Source organism: Rattus rattus, chromosome 1, assembly GCF_011064425.1.
Source record: "Rattus rattus isolate New Zealand chromosome 1, Rrattus_CSIRO_v1, whole genome shotgun sequence".
NCBI classification, from domain to species: domain Eukaryota; kingdom Metazoa; phylum Chordata; class Mammalia; order Rodentia; family Muridae; genus Rattus; species Rattus rattus.
Genome location: NC_046154.1, coordinates 163,465,358 through 163,486,512, shown reverse-complemented (window position 1 = coordinate 163,486,512; position 21,155 = coordinate 163,465,358). Strand labels below are relative to the sequence as shown.

The 21,155-nt window shown below is 44.5% G+C and overlaps 1 protein-coding gene across 4 annotated transcripts in view; it reads left to right on the top strand.

Moving 5' to 3' along the window:
- Ric8b (RIC8 guanine nucleotide exchange factor B) overlaps positions 1-21,155 on the top strand; it is a 94,468-nt gene that overhangs the window by 40,213 nt on the left and 33,100 nt on the right. For all 4 annotated transcript variants that reach the window (XM_032910385.1, XM_032910408.1, XM_032910393.1 and 1 more), the window contains exons 5-7: positions 11,529-11,757; positions 12,400-12,495; positions 20,931-21,075. In XM_032910385.1, the coding sequence (XP_032766276.1) occupies positions 11,529-11,757; positions 12,400-12,495; positions 20,931-21,075 (470 nt within the window). The remainder of the gene's footprint in view (positions 1-11,528; positions 11,758-12,399; positions 12,496-20,930; positions 21,076-21,155) is intronic.

Sequence of the window (21,155 nt, the reverse complement as noted above, 5' to 3'; positions counted from 1 at the left end):
TAAAAGTGTTTTTGTTAAAAATCTTAGAAGTATATTGATTTAAAAAAAAAATCAGATAACCCAGGCTGAGGAGCACACAGGCTGTAAAGAGGAAAGTTGTGGCCGGCAGTGCCACGCCAGCCTCAGGTCGCTGTGCCAGGATGCTCCAGAGAATGGAGTCCAGGTCCTGGCGCAGTGCTCAGCATGTGTGGAGAGAGCAGAACTGCAGATTGTTCAGATTTGTGAAAAGTGACCAGTTCTCTTCCTTCCTTTAGGAGAAGGAAATCTTTAAAACCTTTTACTTTACAGAGGGACTTTGATAACATTCTTAGGCTCCACTGTGAGTGGGGATGCGCCAGAGAGCACAGCTGGGATTGGAGCAGTGCTCAGAGGTGCTCTTGGGAGATGGGACTTGGCTTACCCAGCAGTTTGCCTGGGATGGCCTCGCATGCCCTTTTAATCAGCAGAGAGTGATGAGTATCAATCTGCACACTGACGACTCCAGGCTAATCCACTTAAACAGAGCTGCCCCTTGTCAGGAGCTGCTGCACCTTGGGGGTGCCTTTGCAGTGACCTGGATGCAGTACTTAGGTCAAACTGTAAGGTGCAAGGCACATGTGAAATATTGGAAAGTCCTTTAGGCTCCTTTTAAAATAATTTTGGAGAATTTTTGTTTGTTTTGGTTTTTGAAGGTAGGCTTTCTCTATGTAGCCCTGACTGCCCTGGAACTCACTCTGTAGACTAGGCTGGCTTTGAACCCACAGAGATCCACCTTCCTCTGCCTCCCAGGTGCTGGGATTAAAGGCGTGACTACCACTGCCTGGCTGTTTTCTTCAGGGCTTTGACTTATTTTCAGAAACAGCGGAGTGACCTAGGTGGTCCTGGAGAGGGTACTTGTGGTGTGATGATGACTACATGAGGGTCAGTGAAGACAGCATCTCTGTCTGCTGCTACCGTAATAAGGAGAGTGATTTTTAAATGTCATATTTAGTCCAAACGTTTTTAGTTGCTTCTTGAATTTTCAACATTTTATTTAGAAGCTTAGTTTTGTATATATCCTTTGATTATATAAAGATACTTTTTTCTAATACTCCATTTTTTTCCCTGAAGCAAAAAATTCCATTCGTATTAGATGATAAAGGTGCTTTAGAAAAGAGAGAGCCTGGTGTCTGTCTCTGGTCTGTGTCTCTGTGGGTGTGCCCCACTGCTTTCCTCAGGGAGGTGAGGAGGCCGGCATGGTGAGTGCAGCTCTCAGCAGCAGGAGCCTGAGCCTGCGCTCAGCACCCTCAGCCTGTGCTGTTCCTCCACTCCTGAGCAGCTGGGATATTGCTCCTGTGTTCTGCCTTTGTGTTAGACGACAACGTCCTCCTCCTCTTCCGTCTGTCTCTGCTGTTTGCCGGGGAGTTCTGTCAGCACTCCTCACAGTGAAGAAGCTTGTCCCCCAAACGTGCATAGTTAGGCTTTCCTTTGGAAAGGAGGGAGGGGCGGCCTCCACGCTATTAGGGAGGATGAGACCCTGGCCGGCCAGCACAGGCTTGAGGTGCTCAGTTCCAGTTTCTTCTACACACTAAGGATATCAGCACGTGCTCGTCCATGTCTTTGATCCATGTGGAGTGGATTGTTGTGTGTGGTGTATAAAACCCTCTTTTTTCATTTGCATATTGGATATATCGCTTCAGCCACTGTTTATTGGAAAGGTTTCCTTTCCCTATTGCTCTTGGCACCTGGTGTGCTAGGTCACTCGTATCCCTTTCTGCTTGAAGTGATTTATTAATGAGGTTTTCAACCCAGAAGTATGGATCTCCAGGCTTTTACGTTCTTGCAGGATTACTCAGGCTATTCGGTCGCTTGACGTTCCACAGGAGTTTTAAAACTAGTTTTTCTATTTCTATAAAATTATCACTAGTAGCAGTTATTTGAATTTGGAATATTCAGCTCCTAACAGACACATCATATGCATCACACTTTAAATCAGATGTTTGAAAATGAGCTGGCTTTATTTCCATTTAGATTCATGTGTTATCAGGCCCTCACCTAGTGTTAGGGGCCTATTTGAGCCTGAGGGTTGAACCATCAAAGCACATGGTCCGTTCTCCCAGGCTCACCATTTAGTGCACACATGAGTGAACAGGTTGTGTGTCACCCACGTCTCCCTCCTGTCTGTCTGCCCTGTGTCCCCTCCACACTCCAGTGAGCACTGTGTCAGTGAACCAGCTTATATGAGAGATAGGAGAACACAAAGACATTCACTTCCGAGAGGCCAGAGAGGAGCCATTTTTGTCGTTGTTGTTGTTAACTCTCTTGGCTCTCTTTAAACTTACTTTCTATACATGAGTTTTCCAGGTAAGAAGGGATTGTTGAAGCTGTCTGTCCCGCTGAGTGCTGTTCTGAGGTGTTGTAAGGACATCCATGGCTTATGCCCTGAAGGAACCGACACTAAATGGGGAGACAAGACATAAATATTATGAAAAGTTAAATAACAATTCAAGACAAGAATAGAAAGAGACCGCGAGATAGTTTTGAGTAGTTTTGGGTGACCAATTCCAGTAACAGTTGCTAAAGAACAGGTTCACTGTGATCTAAAGTGAGGGTCTTCCTCACAGGTCTATCCTTGGCCTGTTCTCGCCCCCTCCTACCTCTAGGGGATAATTTTTCTATTATCAAAAAACTTAGAGGTTTACTTTCTGGCCTGTCTATCCCTAAATATCAGTTCGTGATGAACATTAGTTCAGCTCCTTCTCTCTCAATCCCTGAGAGCCTCAACACCAACTCAGATCAGACCAAGAACCTCCACAGCCCTGTGGGAAGTGATCTAACCTGGCAGGCGATTTCATCTCCACCACACACAGTTCCTCTAAAAAGCCGAAGTCGGCTTGAGATTGTCATTGCTCCTCTCGGTCACGAGGATCAGGAACTCTTCTTTGTTACAATCTGTACACTTAGGACCTGCAGCCCGGTCTGGAAAAGCTATGTCAACAGTTCGGTTCCCTCTGCCAAACCTTGACAACCTGCCCCAGGCCTCACACAGCCCTGTCAGCTATTACCCTGCTTTACTTAGCAAGACGGTTTGGCAGCATGGGCGAGGTGGGTATGATTGCAGGAGTCCTAAAAGCCTTCAGACTGTTTCTTGGTATAGTCATGGAAACCTCAGATTGTCTCAACCTTTACAACAGGACCTGAGGGGGAAACACTCAGTGTCATAGGCTCTGCACAATGAACTGGGCGGTATATTCCCACCATGGCAGTATGCCAGTTACATCAGTTTCTTCTCAGTGAGAACTGTCTCACTGTGTAACATTGGATGAGTCCGTGGAATTAGATCTGAGGCACTGGCCTCACTCTTAGGGGAACATTCTGCTTTTGACAGTGTCCCTCTTCCTATTGTCAAACAAAACATTTTCATGGCACTGATCCACGCTTCCCCTGCCTCTGAAAGCCTGTCATTCTACAAACCAGATGGCTCTATATTCAAAATAGTCTGCCTTCTTCTTCCTAGACATCGCCTGTATTTGGGCCTGTGCCTTCACTCCATCTGGAGATGCTGGAGTGCTTTTAGCCCAGTTATTTGTGAGGTTGGCTCCCTCTCATCATTTAGAACTCAGCTCAAATGTAGCTTGCTCAGTGAGCCCTCCTCCAGCCTCCTAATGAAGACTGTGTGTGCACATGAGCCCACGTACACACGTACACACATAGACATACCTGTATCTGTGCTATCCTCTGCTTCACTTTTTTTCATGGCATTTATCACTAACTAAAATAATGTTCTTTTATTTTCTTGCATGTTTATTATTTCCTTCCTGAAGTTATAAGCTTTTTTTGTTTTAAAAAAAAAAAAAAAGATGAGACTGGAGAGATGGCCCTGCGGTTAGGAGCACATACTGCTCTTACAGAGGACCCAAGTTCAAGTCCCAGCACCCAGGTCAGGTTGCTCACAACCACTGTAACTACCTGAACTCTCGGGGATCCAAGGCTCTCTTCTGACCTCCAGGTATACTTACACATGTTTGTGCATATCTATATACTGATGCACAATCAAAAATATTCCTTTTAAAAAGGAATAAAAGATTTTACCTGTCTGCTCCCCTGCTATATAACTATACCCGGTACCTAGGCAACTGTACATATGTGCACATGTACATACATACATGCATGCATGCATACTACACATATGTAGTAGTATGTACAGTACACATGAGTTGAATGGAGGGATGTGTGGATAGATGATGATATTGCTAGCCACTTAACAGTAATTGGAAGCTGGGGAAGGAACTTTCTCAAACCTCCAGTTTCAGTACCAACACATTTGTTGCAGTCTGTATCTGTTCCTGTTCTGCCGGTCTCAGACATTTACCAGGCTCTCTTCTGCCCAGGGCTGCTTTTACAACTTTTGCTTTTGCCTCCTAAGACCTTATTCTAGCATAATCTCCCCTTTTATATCTTCAGTCTCCTCAGGGGTATTCAGTCTTCAAAATGTGAATATTCTAAGAGCAAGCTACCTCATTCGTAGGAGAAAAATAAATCGTTATGAAAACTGTTATCGCTGCTGGAAGATGGCTCAGGTTAAAAGCACTTCCTGCTCTCTCCCAAGCCTGCAGCCAGTCATCTAGCTCACAACCACCTGTGGTTACAGCCCCAGGACTTCCAGTGCCCTCTTCTGGCCTCTGGGGTACCTGCAATCACATGCACACACATATATACATACATGTTGTTGTTAAAATATAAAAAATAAAAAAAGTATCGTCGTCTTTTACCTCGCTTGGTCCAACACCGCAGTGCCCCAAGATATCTGCTGGATATCTTAATTCTCAGTCTTACCTGCTCTGCTCCATCCCCTATCACACTGCCGAGGCCTCTCTCTGAGCCTGGCAGCACTCTCTCTACCTATCCAGTTCCCAAGGCAGGTTTCCATGCCAGAAACACACATCCCAACTCTGTGGTGACCTAAACCAGCCGCCCCGTACTCCATTACACTCAAACCGTCACATAAAAGAACACACAACACAATAACCTTTGACCCAGTTGGTAAGATATAATTGCCCACCTAAACATACAAAGCCCTGTACACATCCATCCCGTAAGAACATTAATAACAACCTGTAAACATACAGCATGGAATCCTAACGTCATCTGCCATATTGTCCTACCACAGCTTCTCTCTCTGTCCCTCCTGTCTCTTCCTCCTTTCCGTTCCAGTCTCCTCCTCTTCCTTCAAACTCTTCTCCCGCCCATCTTTCCTTTTCATCCAATGACAGGCCTCCTTCTATCCTGTACCTGCCTCACCTGTATTTTACAATTTAAGTGGGGAGAAGGTTCTGGTGAAGTCACCTGAGTCCTGAGTAGGCAGCTGTCCTTGGGGCAGTGGAATTAGCATCAAAATACAGATAACTCCAGGGCAAAGCACAACACATACACATATACACACATACACACACAATCTCGTGCACATACACATATACATATACACATACAAACACACAGATTTTGTTTTTGTTTTTTTAATTTAAAAACTTTGATTCTGTCAAGATATGTCATCACATGAAAGTACTTACCACCTGACTACCTGACTTCAGCACCCAAGCCACGTGATAGAAGGAGAGAACCGATTTCCATAAGTTGTCCCTAACCACCTTATACGTACCATGGTGTATGGACACACACACACACACACACACACACACACACACACACACACACACACACACAATAAGATGTCATAATGTTTTTAGACTTCATCCCTCAGAGTTGTTAGCATGTTTGTTTCTCTCCCTTTATACCATTTTTTGAGTGTTCCTGTGCCCTTGGTCACCAGAGGTTTTGATCATCTCTAGGCTCTTCTAGTAGCAAAACCGTTTTGGACACACCATCAAGAATATTTATTTACATGTAAATTATGTTCATATATAGCTGTTTTATGTGAAATAAATCATGAATTATATAAAAAATTAAACAAAGGAGATAATACATTAATGTTTAAAAGTGAATTTAAAAATTAACTCCCACAAACTTATTATATTCATTATATCCTCAGTTATTAGCCTTTTCTGTACATTTTACACAGTTGGCATTTAGATATATTACTACTTGTGATGACTTTATCGTTAGCTCATTTCTCACAGTACATTATATATATATCAGGCCAACTGATCAGTAGCACAGTGGAGATAAGCTCATATTTTGTGTAAGTCCCATCTTTAAATTTTCAACCTTCATATTTATGTTTTATATTTTAGATGAGGTCTCACAGTAGCACTCTGACTGGCCTCCAACTAGCAATCTTGCCTCAACCTCCTGGGTGCTGCAACTACAGATGTCTGATATCATGCATGATTAATTTACAACTAAAAATTAAAAGGATGTGTGTATGTGTGAAGGAGGGTGTGCGTGCCAGGGCACTCATGTAGAGATCAGAGGACAGTTTTATGGAGGTGGTTTTCTCTTTACACCAGGGACGCACTAACCTCAGGTGTAAAGGTGCATGCCCCTCTACCTCTAAGCCATCTCCTTGGCTCAATTTCCAAGTTTTCAAAACACATTTCTAATGGTGCATTCTTGTAACCCCAGCACTAAGGCAGAGATGAGAGTATCAAGAGTTCAAGGTCATTGTCAGCTACCTGATATTTAAGGCCAGTCTGTATGTGTGTGACTCAGTCTCAAAGTAGTTTACATAGTGAACGCAAGGCCATCCAGAGTCCCCTGAGATCCAGTCTCAAAACGAAACTTGATTTCACGCTGAGGCCAGTTGGGTCGTCCTGGCTTTAGGATTACAGGCCTGCGCTACTGTAGTCCACACAGGACTGTTAGCAGCCAAGAGAGAAGAGAGAGGAAAGCTGGGGAGAGGCAAGAAGGAGGGACAAAGGACCTGAATAGACAGTTCTCAAAGAAGATGCACATATGAAAACATGTTTAGCATTCATTACTAATCTGTAAATGCAAATCAAAAACTTAAAATTTAGCAAACAAAGGATTCTGCCATTTTCTTGTCAGAAAGAAAAAAAAAAGTGCTACCATTTTCCATTTCAGAAATCACTTAAAGCTGTTTGCCCATTGTATTAGAAGTTGCTTGGTTTAAAACTATTAAAGCAAGGCTAAGATTTTGTGGAGGGGTAGCATGTTTAACAGGCTTGAGGCCCCATACAGCAGCCCCCCTCACAAAAAGACGTGGGTAATACAGTCCCTAACCTGCCCGAGTGTAGCCAGCTGTGCTATGACCGGTTCAGAATGCAGGAGAGTGACCATGGAAAGGGGGAGTCGCTGCTGCCCTTGTCCCCTACCTCCCTGGCAGGCGTGAACACAGAGATCACATATGACGCAGGTGTGGGCGTCAGCGTCAGTGCAGTGGTTAGGCAGCAGGGTGAGACTTCTGTTCACCTTTTCAAGCAAAATAGGTGAAAATGGAATATTTCCTTTCTGCACCCAGGCGGGTCATTTTATAAACGTCTGCACTTGTGTGCACCCTATGCTACTTTACAGAATGTTGCTTTGGACTTAATGTCTCTGGGATTACCTGGTTTATTTTTGATTACACAAATCAGTTAACATGCAGTAATCAGAATCGTGCCTCTGCTACCTTGCCTAGAAAAGCTCTAGTTTCGTGTCAGCAGCAAACAGTCTCACATAAAGAGAACGGCATCTTCCTCTGACCTGCTTGCCTCCTCCACCCTTCTCAGCTTGCCCTTCCCTCCCACTTTGTACCACAGAAAGTCCCGAAAAGCTACACAATTTTACAATGTAGTGAATTACTGTAGTGTTTACATGAAAATGGACACACAGACCAGTGACACACGTGAGAGAGCTTGGAAGGAAACCTCCATGCTATAAATGTGTAGTCAGCTGTTCTCACACACAGTGCAAAGAACACACAATCTTCAAGTATCGGTGTTAGGAAAACTGCGTTCCTACATGTTTGAAATAATGAAATTAAACTCTGACCTCTCATTATACACACACCAGAAGAACTGAAAACGTATTGAAGCCTTCAATGCAAAGGCTGCAACTGAAGGTTAGAATGCATAGGGTCAAGAAGCCCAGAGACCGCTCTTAGCAGTGGTTTGTGTACAACACCAGAGCAACCCACAAAGGCGAGAACAGCTAGGTGGGAATTCATGAGCTTGAAAGTCCACGAGTGCAGAGCCTGCCAGAGTGAAAGCTCCCCAGTGCCATAGGAAGCTATTCACAGAGGAGTCAGCGTCTAGAACACAGAGAGGGAACTTTTTGTTTGCCTTGCTATGTGGCTCAGGGTAGTCTTGAACTCACTATGTATCCTAAGCTAGTGTTCAGCTGATAACCCTGCTTTAGCCTTCTGAGTGCTAGGATTACAGGCCTGCACTACTGTAATCAGCACAGGACTGTTGACAACCAAGAGAGAAGAGAGAGGGAAGGGGGGTTGGGGGAGAAGGTAAGAAGGAAGGACAAAGGATCTGAATAGACAGTTCTCAAAGAAGATGCACATAGGAAACCATGTTTAGCATTCACTACTAATCTGCAAATGCAAATCAAAACCTTAAGATTCACCTCACATCTGTTATAGTGGCTGCTCAAAGAACATCACAAAGCTAGGATTTGGTGAAAGGAGAATCTTTGTACACTGGCAGCAATGTAAAATAATATAGTCATTGTGAGAAACAGTATGGGAGTTCTTTTAAAAATTGAAACTAGATGTGCCATTTGCTCCAGCAACCACACTGATGGTTGTGCATTCAAAAGCAAATAAAAATCAGCATCCCCAAGAGATCCCTGCGTACATCATATTACGTTCACAGTATCAGAGGCACGAAGACTGCCTATGCCTGTCCACAGACACACAGATAAGGTAAATGTAAGGAAGGGAGACAGATAGAGATGTTGTATGTTAGGAAAATGACTGAGACCGCTAACAACAGATATGCAGATAAAATGTGGGCAGTGCATGCGTGTGACAGAGCATCACTCCACCTTCACAAAGAAGGAAATCCTAAAATTCCCAAGAACCAGGCACATGCATGATCCCCTTTTAATAAGGAATCTAGACACATTCATAGGATGAGGTCCTATGATAGTGGGAGGGAGGGAGAGGGAGGAGTGTGGGGGAATGGAACCGTCAGCTACGATATACGAAGTCTGTAGTTCTGATTTCTGGTGTTGCTGTCCGGCAGAGTCTACAGTTAGCAATACTGTACGTATATTTAACACTTGGTAGAAAAGGCTCTTAGGTGCTCTTCCCACAAAAAATGAAAATAAGCCCCGCCCCCTTTTTAACTGAAAGAGATCAGGAGAAGCTTTTGAAGATCTGGAGATTTCCCTAGCTTTCTTTCCAGGCTTGAAAATAATACATGTGAGCCTCAGCTAGACTGTGAGGTTCGTTATGGGACACTAGCGTGCACCTCGCTGTCTCTCGGCGTCTGCTGAGTTCAGCAGCTGATGGAAGATTGGCTCTAAGCTGTCTTCCCTCCCACAGCTGGTAAGCCTTCTGCATGTCAGGAGGGGGCTGGGAGCCTGAGCTGGAGGATGTCACGGCCCAGTGATTGATGGTCTCTGGGAACTGCAGAGGAGAGTAATATACACAGGATTCCTACCCCCTGGAGGAGGAATGCGAGCACCATTGTGCAAACCTGTGCATCCTCACTGACTTCCTGGAAGCTGGAGAATCTCACACACTCTTCTACCACAAATAAAAGTGTCAGAGGGATGACAGAGCTCCAGGCTGACCTTCCTACTTAAACAGAGCAGCTTGGGCACAGCGAGCCTCCAGATTAACTGAGTTCACTAAGTAACGAGAAGAAAAGCCTTAAACACCCAAATATTTGTTGATTCCAGCTCTACATTTGGCTTCTTAAATATGCTGAATTCCTAAAAATTCCTCCGTGAAGTGACTATAAAGGAGAACCATCCCTTTGTAACGGAGTGACTGTCTCCAACCCTGCAGTCTGGTAGATAGACTCAGAGGATCGCATGGCTATGGTTTCCAGAGATGGTTGTCTTGTGTTTAGGGGAAATTCTAGCATTTCAGAATGGTTTGTACAGGTTACAGAGTGATTCTTAGCAAAGTTCTTCCGCTCTCTTCTCCCCAGTGACTCTGATTTCTAATAATAGTAGTTTCCAAATGCTTAAGTGAGAAGGAAGCTGTTTTAAACTATAAATTAGATACTATGGAAGCTTGCAAGAAAAAAAATGTAAAGTTTGTATGAAAATAGTGCACTGTAACTGCCTTTGAGAGCCAGACAGCAGGGCGGAGAGAGTGTGGCACTACCAGCAGCCTCAGTGAGGACAGCAGCAACACACCTCACCAGAAGCATGGATTCAGACAGGCACCTCACTTGTTTCACACCCCTTTTCTTCCACTCATTTTTCTCTACTGTCTCATTTGTAATGGATTTTCAAAAATGGTTTTTTATTTTTCTGTGATAAAAAGAATAAAATATTGATTCATGGAAAATAAAGCCATACTTCAAAAAGAAGTAAAAGAAAGGGAAAAAAAAGAAAAAGAAAGAAAAACCTCTGTATTATTTTTCTACTTTTTTTTATTATGTCACTACAAATCACATTTTAAATTGCTGTGATCTCCATTAAGACAGTATCTGATGGACTAAGCCCTGACTTCAGTTTCCGAGCGGTTACACTTTTAGACTACATTTGCAAGGGTTTATTTTTAGTCAGGATGTGGTTATTTTTAGCCGCGCTTCTGTGTCCCTAGGAAATGTAATGCCTGTCTTTCCATTGTTGTTTACCAGGAAGTCCTGGGGTCCAGGCCATTAAGATCCAGCTCACATAGGAACACTGCCTCTCCTGGCAGATAAAACTGTAAAACTGTGTGGAGAAAGAGTGTACATTGAAAACACACCTCAGTCTGGCTCTCTACGACCATTTTATCCTCTTGTATACTAAGCACCAGAACACGGTCTTTAGAGAATGCCAAAAGTACGAGGTTTGGGTTCCCCCTGCTGGTGTGCATCCCAGGCTCCTATACAATCCTAGGAAGTCAAAAGGCCTGGGGCAGAGATGAGAGAGCAGTGTGGGACCCGACAATGGTAGGGAAAGGAGGAGTCACCATGCTTTTCCCTGAAACCATCATATAAAGCATCGCATGATTTAAACATTGCATTGTGTACGTTAGAGAAAACCGAGTGTTAATGCTGTAGTGTTTGTCCTCACTATCACTGCCTGTGCACATTGCTTCTCAAGGGTTCGAAGCCGTAATCTAAGGAATAATAAGCAGCACTGGGTCCACAAAGGCCCGTCAGACCCCTGACGGACATGCCGAGCTGGTATTGTCCCAGCCAATTAAAGCGCTGGCATTACAGCTGGCCGACTCCTGTTTTAGTGTTTCAGGAGGTGAGGTGGCATCCTGGGATTGGGTCTGTCCATTACCCTTGCTTCCTTTTAATTTGTCATCTGTATGGTTGAGACAGGTCTTTATTTTCTCTTAGTAAATGCCAAGTCATATTAATGGCTCATTTTGAAAAAGAAAAATTTTAATTGACTCCTAAAAGTCACCTCCAAACTATGTATTATGTTTGGATTTTAAAAGCCTATTCACTCAAATTAAAATATTGTGTTTTCAAATTGCCTTTCAGTAATGCCGTCAACCTTTTAAGCAATGTTCCAGTCTCTTGTTTGGATGTTCTCATTTGTCCATTAACCCATGAAGAAACAGCCCAGGAGGCAGCAACTCTAGACGAACTGCCCGGTGATAAAACAACAGAGAAAGACACGGCTTTGAAGAACAGTGCCATGGTATACAATGGCATGAACATGGAGGCCATCCACGTTTTACTCAGTTTTATGGAGAAGAGGATTGATAAGGTAAGGCTGCTGCAGTGGGAAGGCGCCCCCAAGCCTGACGTGCCCTGCAGAGAGATGACACAGCGTGAGCACATAGCTACTGTGTCCTTACACTTGGCATGTGCACAGTTGTACTCCCAGGGAACTCTACCATGATGATGACAAACTGAAGAAGCCCAGAGAGTTTAATTAATGTTAAAATTGTATTTATAACTAGTGTCTGAAAGGAAAGGGAAATTAGCTGCCCTGCATAGCCACTTTGTAAAACTAACCTCTCCACGATGACATGTTAAAGTGTTTTGTCTTCAAATTTCTCTAGCCTGTCATTCAGTTTCTCCTGTAAATGTGTTGAAAGGTAGCAGTGTCGCATAGATGGGTCTCATAATGCTTTGCTTCTTTGAAATACATTGACTGCGTTTGTGTAAACCCTAGAAAAAGTGTAGGAAAAAGCAGAAAAGACAAAACTACATAGTAAAATGAAGATAACTCATGGAAATATTACGTAAAGTCACTTTTAAAATCGTTGTAAGCATTGGCATCAAAGGCTGTGTCCTCCCACCTTCCCCCCACCCCCTCAAGAAAGTCTTCGTATTATCAGATTGCATGGAGGAGAGCCCAGCCTGAGGAACTGAACTAATGTGGCGTGCATGGTTTTCTTTATAGGGAAGCAGCTATAGAGAGGGTCTAACTCCAGTTCTCAGCTTATTAACAGAATGTTCCCGAGCCCATCGGAACATCCGAAAATTTCTCAAAGATCAGGTAATTGCTTACATCTTAAAGTTAAAACTTTGTATATATGTTGTTGACATAGAACTAATAAATTCTCTTGAGAGTTTTCTTTCAGAAGATCAGAAACCTTCAGCCAGAAGTAAATGATCTTGTGCACCTTGTTATTCATTCATTTAACCAGCAAATGTTTACCGAAGTCTCTGTGCTGTTCGCTAAGCGTTGCTCTGAGTTATCAACACTGTGAGCTTGTTACTCGTACAGGCTTTACCTATGGGAGAGGATAAAAGGAATAACTGTGTAACTTAGCACATGGTAAGAGTCCTAAGGAGAACACAGGAGCAGGAAGGAGAGATGGGACACAGTTGCACCTCCTTGCAGAGGTGACAGTGAGCAGAAAGTTGGGTAAATAGCAAGTGTCTCTGAGAGTGTTGAAGAGAATCTGTCAGAAGACGTTTAGCGATCTCAGATGTGGGAAGCAAGGCAGCTAGTGTAACTAGACAGACGACAGAAGGGAGAGGCTGTCAGTGTGGCCGTAAACGAGTAAGCAGGGCCTATGACAAGCATGGACAGCACTTTGGATTCTCCTAAAATAAGATGAGAAAGCACTGGAGTGTCTTCAGGGGCTTGGTAGGAGGGCCTCATGTGCATTGAGAAAACTTGAGAAGATGCTGTGAGTGAGAGGAGTGGAGCAGACGTGTGTGGCTGCCACACCGCATAGTGAGAGCCAAAGAATGTGTAGCAGGTGTGGCCGTGGCCAGAGTTCATCTTTCTAGAGCTCTGTCTAGAAAGTGCTGCTCACATAACACACTGACAGATTGGGGCATAAGCTGAGAAGAAGCAGTAAGCTCTGAAGCATTCAGACTCACTAGAAACTCAAGACTTGGACAGTAACGGGCTCTCAAGAGTTTAGCCGCACACACCTTCTCGTGCCCCTTCCTCAGTGCTTTCAGGCGACCTCGTCCATCCCACGGAGAATGCACTGTTCTTTTTGCTCCTCTGTGCCTTCCTTCCCTTCTCTCATGCCTAGGCAAGCTCACATGTAGTTCATGGCTGTAGTCACTCCTTCTAGACAGTGTCAACTATGTTCAGCAACATGGTTGAATCTTCTACCTACTGTGGGCTGCTATTAAACACTTTAACTGACTAGACTCCCTTAACTTTAACCAACCTCCTTTAACCAACACCAGGCAGCTTCCCAGAACATTTTATTTCTCCTTTTTTTTCCAAAAGGAAGCAGAGTCCCGTGTAGCCCACACTGCCCTCTAACTCACTATGTAGCTGAGGGTCGTCTTTCCCTCCTGATCCTCATGCCAGCACCTCCGAAGTGCTAGGGTTCTATGTGCATCACTACACCAAGTTCATGCAGTGCTGGAGGTCATCCCAGCACATGGTGCATGCTAGGCAAGCCCTGTTGACAGCGGTGCATATGTGCCTGCCCTCTGTAGCCTTTGGTGTAAGTTCCCACCTCTGTGAAACTCGTACTTAGTTTGGACCTTGGGACACAGTAGAGACCTTTGCTGACCATCTTCCCAGTCCTAAATGATTGTGTGCCTAAAACAAGTACATCTTACGTCTACCTCTCTCCTCCCTTGTTGATCACACCCTGGTATAGTGATTTTGAATACACCTGTCTGCAGATGTTTCCCAGATGTGTATGCAAAAGACACAAACCTGAGCTCTCTTAAGAGCCCTGGACATTTATGATGAGCTGCTCAGTTTGACTGTTGCATGTATAGTGGTTTTCCTTTAGTATAGCCCAAATTAATACTATAACTTTCCATCCTCCTTTCCTGTTTCTTCCTTTTAGTTTTCCTGGGCCATTGCTAGCACCACCCTTTATTTCACTGGACACTTATAAATTAATCAGGGTCATTTTGGTTCGTGGTGAAAATGAAGTAGACTCTTTACTGTGTGTCAAGCACATGAATAGTGTAGATAAAAGACATCAGAAAGCCGGAACTCATTGTTTGTTTATTGATTGATTGATTTAATGTGAGGACACTCACTGTCTCCACACACACCAGAAGAGGTCAGATCCCATGACAGATGGGTGTGAGCCATGTGGTTGCTGGGAATTGAACTCAGGTCCTCTGGAAGATCAGTCAGTGCTCTTAATTGTTGAGCCACCTCTCCAGCCCCACACTCACTGTGTGTGAACAGAGGTCCCTTTAAAGCATGATCGCTGTTTCAGCAAGATAAGCTAACCAACCAACTCAGCTTACTTAGAAGTGTGATTCCTTTAAAGCATTCCACCTCGACCAGAAGAGCTTGACTGAGAATAATGAATGAAAATATCTAAAGGAGCTGGAAAGATGGCTCAGGTAAAAGCACTCATTGCTCTTCCAGATGACCCTGGCTTCAATTCTCAGCACCCACATTATAGCTCACATCTGTCTGTAACTCCAATTCTGGGGATCCAATGCCCTCTTCTGTCTCCATAGGCAGTGTATGCACATGTGCACAGACGTATGTGCAGACAAAATGCCCATCCACATAAAATGAAAATACTTTTTATTAAAAGAAAATACTTTATTTTCTATGTTTTTTATTTGCTAATAAAAGCAAGATCCAGGCTCAAGTAAACTGTTGTTTTTTTCTAATAAGGACAGCTAAGGAAGCCTATTAGTTAGCCACACATATGCTCCAAAATATAAGACCCTCTGTGTCCTCAGCAAACACGAAGTGTAGGCGAGGGGATGAGATAGGATAACTAAAACTGTAAGCTGTGTTAGCCTGGTCTCCCTCACTGTAGTGGAATCCCCAGGGCAGGACACTGAAGAGTACTGCAGAGAGGGGAAGCCTGAGCCTGTCACTCTGGAGGTCCAAGGATGAGGTCACACCCGTGATAACTGTCTCACTGCCATCCCAGAGGAGCTGCAAGACATCACAGGGCCCATGAGTCACACTGCTTGTTGTTGGGACAGAATTCCCAACAGAAGCAACTTGCGGGAGAAGGATTGCTGTGGCTCACAATTTAAGAGTGTGGTCCTTCATGGTAGGGAGGGCATGGTAGCAGCAACTTCAAATTGGGACATAAGAAGTTTAAGTCATTTGTTCATTTCTTATCAGGCTAGGAAGCAGAGAAAGAGAAAGCCAGTATTCAGCTAGCATGTTTACGTCCTCACAGTGCAAAATAGGGTCACTCCATTTTCCAGTAGTCTTAACTCATTCTAGCATCCCTTCAAAGGTACAAAGTTGTAGCACCGTGAGCTACATGGTGAGGGCCTGTCTGAAAACAATAACCAGTGGCTGGGTAGTGGCGCAGGGGGGTAAGAATACTTGCTACATAACCATGAGGACCTGCGTTCAAATCCTAGTTGGGTAAAAATGCTGGGCATGGCTGTGTGTGACCTTAAGCACGGTCAGCGTGTGGGACGATGAGGGAGGGAGGATGAGGACCACTGACCTGGCTTTAGGTACACTGAGAGCCCCTGTCTCAAAAGAAAAGGCAGAGAGTAATAAACAGGACACACAGTGTCCTCTGCCAGCCACGTATATGCTGCCTGCATGTTCATACAAAATAACAAGCACAAAGTTCTAGAGTCAAGGCAAATTCCTTTCATCTGTAAAATCAAAATGACTTAGCTACTTCCAGTATTCAGTGATGGCACAGCCACTAGGTGTATATTTTTATTCCAAAAGAGAAGCAAAAGTGGGGAATTGGCTCAAAGTCCCATGCAGAGGGGCAGCGAGTTTGGCTGGGCATTGCCCAGTTGGCTGCTTGCTAATCATGGTGCTGCTTGCCCTGTGTTTCTTGGGTCCTATTATGGCTCCACTCCAGCATCTCCACTATGTATCGTCTCACTGGACATCCATTGCAGGGACTCTGAGCCTTCAGCCATTTCTGCTTGGCCTTCTTTGAAATTTTGGTTGATGCTGTCATGATTTTAGAAGTCTTACATTTTGCATACCTGCAGAAACAGCACCATGTAGATGGCAGAAAAAAAACTGTCTCTGACATGAACTCTGTTTCTGCTTGAGCCACTGCTGCTGCCCCAGAACCTCACCAGCTGGACACAGGGAGACGAATCGTGAGGTGGTCTGGTATAGTGAGCCAGTGGACAGCACCCTGGGCTCAGTCCCTGAGCAGCGCTGCCCTGAGGGTTCTCTTGGCCTGGGGCGTGGGGGGTATATAAACCTCATAATTAGCATTCTTGCCAATTCCTAACAGTCTGTCTGTGGGCCTTTCTTAACCATACCCTTAGTCACTTTTTCTGTTCATTCCTTGGGTAAGCTGCAAATTTTATTAATCTTCTATTTCTTTTTGCTTCCAACACTTAGTATAAATCCAGCAGTAGCCAATAACACCAACATCATAACCTAGATATTTTATTGTTTTGAAATTTCTCTGGCCAAATAAACTAGTTCAGCCTTCCTAGTTTCAGCCTTGACTTAGCACATGCATTCAGTGTGGTCAGATTCTTCATAACAGCATCATAATCATAGCCTCTCCACCCCCACACCCATCTTCCCATCAGATTCTCCCTTCCATCCAGAATTAGTTTCCTAGCTCCTTCCTCTTCTGAGCCCTTACTAGAACTTCCAATTGAACTCCATTTATGACGTTTGAAATTTCCTAACCTATTTCTCCCAATTCTTCTAACCTCTTCTAGTCAACCCAATTCCAAAGCTTCCTCCCTCCCCATTTTCAGTATAGTTAGAGTAACAATCACTGTAGTTACAGTATACATACAATAATACAATAGAATACAGTATACATACGATATTTACACGTGGTTATAGCGCTACAGTAGCTTCTGGTACCAATTTTTCATGTTAGTCTGCTCGTCACTGTATCACGAAACCCTGAAGCAGCCTAACTTTACAAAGAAAGCATCATTTGGTGCTGGAGATGTAAGAGGAAGGCACTGGCATTGGCTCAGCTCAGGTGAGGACTGCATGGCATGGAGCAGGAGTGCACATTCAGGAGGAAGCATCTCAAAGCCAGAGTGAGCGCATCCTTTTAACAGCTTGCTCTCCCTTAATCCCCTGTGGGAACATCTCTCTGGTGACCTGAGAACCTCCCTGTTACCTGGGCTCTTACAGGTCAGCTCACTAACTCTTGCCACCACCACAGTAGGAATCATACTCTACGGAATGGACCCTTAGAGAACGCAAGAGTTCAGCACAGTCTGCACACACAGGGAGATAACGAATGTCCTTACTTGTCCAGGAGCTCCCTTGCCATAGTGAGTCCTTACCGATCTTCACTGCTAAACCTACCCACTTTTCTGAGTCGTAACTCAAAAGCTTAACTTTGTCCCCTTTTCTGCTCTTTGGATATTGGGCAAAATCCTGAGCGTATTTGCCCTGACACTCCCCCACTCCCCGTTCCACAGCTGCCTGCAGACTCCAGTGCTGATCGGAACTCAAAGATGTGACCTCCTCTCCTCATCCATCTCCCTCCCAGCAGCTGCCCATTACCTTTCTTTCACACTCTAATAAGATGGTCCTTGGGTTTTAAAGAAAGAAAAGAATGGGCAGAGGAAGAAGGAGGAAAGAGAAAGAAACAAACTTCTAAAGAGGGTGCACTGTAGATAGTGCTCAAGAAAGGCAAAATGTAACAAGGAAATGTTAACAGGGTGTGGCTCACTGGGGGGCATGTGCTTGGCATGCACAGGGCCATCCACTCAATCTCTAGCACCCAGGGGAAATAACAGATAATTAGCTATGATAATATAATCTATAATTGAAGCTGTCTAATTACTTATCGCATGTAGTAGCAACTACCTTATTAAATCTAGCTCAGGAGTACACAAAGGAAATTGGCTTTGAGAAGCCTGTGTTTGAGCAATTACAACTGAAGAGTAGAAATTACTGACCCAGGTTGTATTAGTTTTCACCTTAGAGAAGAGATGCTGTGTTTGAAAGAGAAACTGGATCCAGCTTACCAAAGCTGTTGGGAGATAGTGTCAATATGCATGTGCCCTTTGAGAGTGACAGGAGGCAGCAGGACAGTAAGGTCTTTAAGAAACCCCAGAGAGTAGCTGATGGACTTTACATGCTAACCTTTGTAGCTGTACACACAGGATAGTAAGGGAAATGCAGCCTGTAGAAATCACCTAGCTAGTGTCTCAGTCTTCTAGAGATAAGGATTAACCCAGGAGAACTGAACTGATTCCGTCAAACAGGAATGTGGTGTCCAATTACCTTTGCCTTAGTGTGCTCCACCGTCTGGAGATGCTTTATGTGAGGATCTTACAGACGTTTGGATAGATTCCTTGTCTGACATGTGGCCTCTTTTAACTTTCAGCTGTTTCCAGTCCCCCTACTTCCTGGTGCTCACTGTAGATAAAGAGAGGTGGAGGGATTGGTTAACTACATTGGTTTTGTCATGTGCCTCATTTCCCAGGGCTGAGGTAGAAGGCACTTTCTGTGGTGTGAGTAGTTTTCCCTCTGAGAACCTGGGTTAGAGACTTGTTGTGGTCAGCTTGGCAGTGGGGAGTGATGATGTAGAACCTTTATGAGGTGTGGCCTTGAGGAAACTCCCCAGGGGGCCCTGCCTCAGCAGGATTAGTTGTAACTGTGGGGCCCTTCAGCTCTTTCAGAACACACTGTGGAGCTGCCTGACCCTCCAGTCACTATCTGGCTTTCTGTTTCTTGATGTAAGAACGCTTCCTCCTACAAGCACCCCTGCCCTTGTATATCATCCTCCTCCATTAGGGCCCCATCGCAGTAGGAAGAGTGGGTCCCCTCATCTTGGGCTTTTAGTCTCCAGAACTACGGACTAAATACACCGCTTTCTTCATCGAAATACCCATTGCTTGGGTATTTCCTTACAGTAGCAGAAAATTAGTCCGTATATCATTTAATGGGACTCACTTGGACTTACTCATTTCCCCTCTAAGTCAGCAAATATTTGTTGGACACATAATATTCCAGGCACTTGAGACTAATAAAGAAAGGAGAAACCATCCCTACAAAATTTACTTTAAAAAGATATTAGGATAAGCATCAGAATGGAGAGAGATGCTCAGAAAGACGTGTCCCACAGCTTGGGTGCGCTTCTTAAAATACTTCAGTGAACGAGCACACCATAAACACTTCTATAGCAGTGGTCAGGGCACGACGATTGTAGAAGACTGTCAGTGGGGGATGGGAAACAGTGTAAAGCCAGTGAGGGAGAGGTCAAGAAACAGTTTCTCTTCATTGAGCAGAGACCTGGGGGCAGGGGGCAAAGAGAGGGTGAGATGTGTTGTTGCAGATAGCATAGAGAAACATACTCGGAGAAGAAAGGTTATCTCGCCCCCAAATGCTTGGATTTGAGAGTTTCAGATTTGTAATATTTTTAGATTTGGGGATATCTGCATAGATACACAGTAAGATATCTAGCAGTGGGACCCAAATGTAAGTACCAAATTCTTTCATGATTTGCATGTACCTGATCCCCAGAGCTTTAAGATATTTTACACATTTTTTTTTTTTCCGGAGCTTGGGACTGAACCCAGGGCCTTGTGCTTGCTAGGCAAGTGCTCTACCACACCCCTATTTTACACATTTTAGCATCCCTTTACTTAACTATCACGTGAAGTTCATTGTCCTTGTCACATGCAGTTTCTATTTATGGCATCATGTCACGTCAGGTTGAATAGGCATATTCAACCTGAAATAGCTGTTATAAAATTAAACAACTAAAATGCACAAGTAAGATTTTTAAAAATTAAATACCTATTATGCTGTTAGGATGAAAAGAATTGAGAAGTCAGTGTGGCTTGGGCCCCTGAGGTATATGTGAAAGAAGGAGAGAGCATGGATGTCGGCGTGTGTGTGAACACATCCACACGGATGTTCAGGGAGAAGACAGGACAGTGTCAGGGGCTCCGTGTTAGACACCAGCTACTTTCTTCCCTCACTCTTCCCCTCACGTCCTCCAGCTGGCCCACCAAGCTAGGCTGGCAAGCCCCAGAATCCCCCTGTCTCCGCACGCCCCATGCTAGGACTACAGGCCATGCCACCTCCTGTGCTTTCTGAGGGTTGGGTGCCGGTCCTCGTGCTCACACAGAAAGCGCTTTACTGGCTTTACTACTCCCTCTGTTTTTGGACTCAGTCTCGCTCAGATGGGGCTAAAGCAGACTCTGCCCTTTCCTCATCCGTCCTCTCTCAGCCTTCCATGGACGTGGATGCTAAGCCTCTGTGCTGTCATACCCAGCAAGAAGGGAAAGAGTGACATGGACTTCAGGTTAATTTTTGCATACACCAGAAGCACTGAGGGTGCTGCGATAGCCAGGTAGTACAGGGAAGACATGCTTCTGTCCAAACAGAACTGACGACTTACATTTGCGGTCGGTATTGCTGGTGGTGATGGCCTATTTCATTTTCTGTGGAAGCTCACAGTTATTTCTGTTTGCGACTCTTAATGAAAACTCAAGTGTAATTCATTCTAAGATTGACCAGGTGCCTGGTGCCATCCCCCATGTGCCCCAGCACTCTCCACTGATGATGGCTTCTTTCACCTTTGCAATCAGGTATTACCACCTTTGAGGGATGTGACAAATCGACCGGAAGTCGGCTCAACCGTGAGAAATAAGCTGGTGCGCCTCATGACACACGTTGACCTCGGAGTCAAGCAGATTGCTGCTGAGTTCCTCTTCGTCCTTTGCAAAGAGCGAGGTAGGTTAAACTCCCTTTGCCTTATGCTTTTTCTCTTTCGGGGGAGTTTGAGAAACTTTCCTGCTGGGTGTGGCATTGAT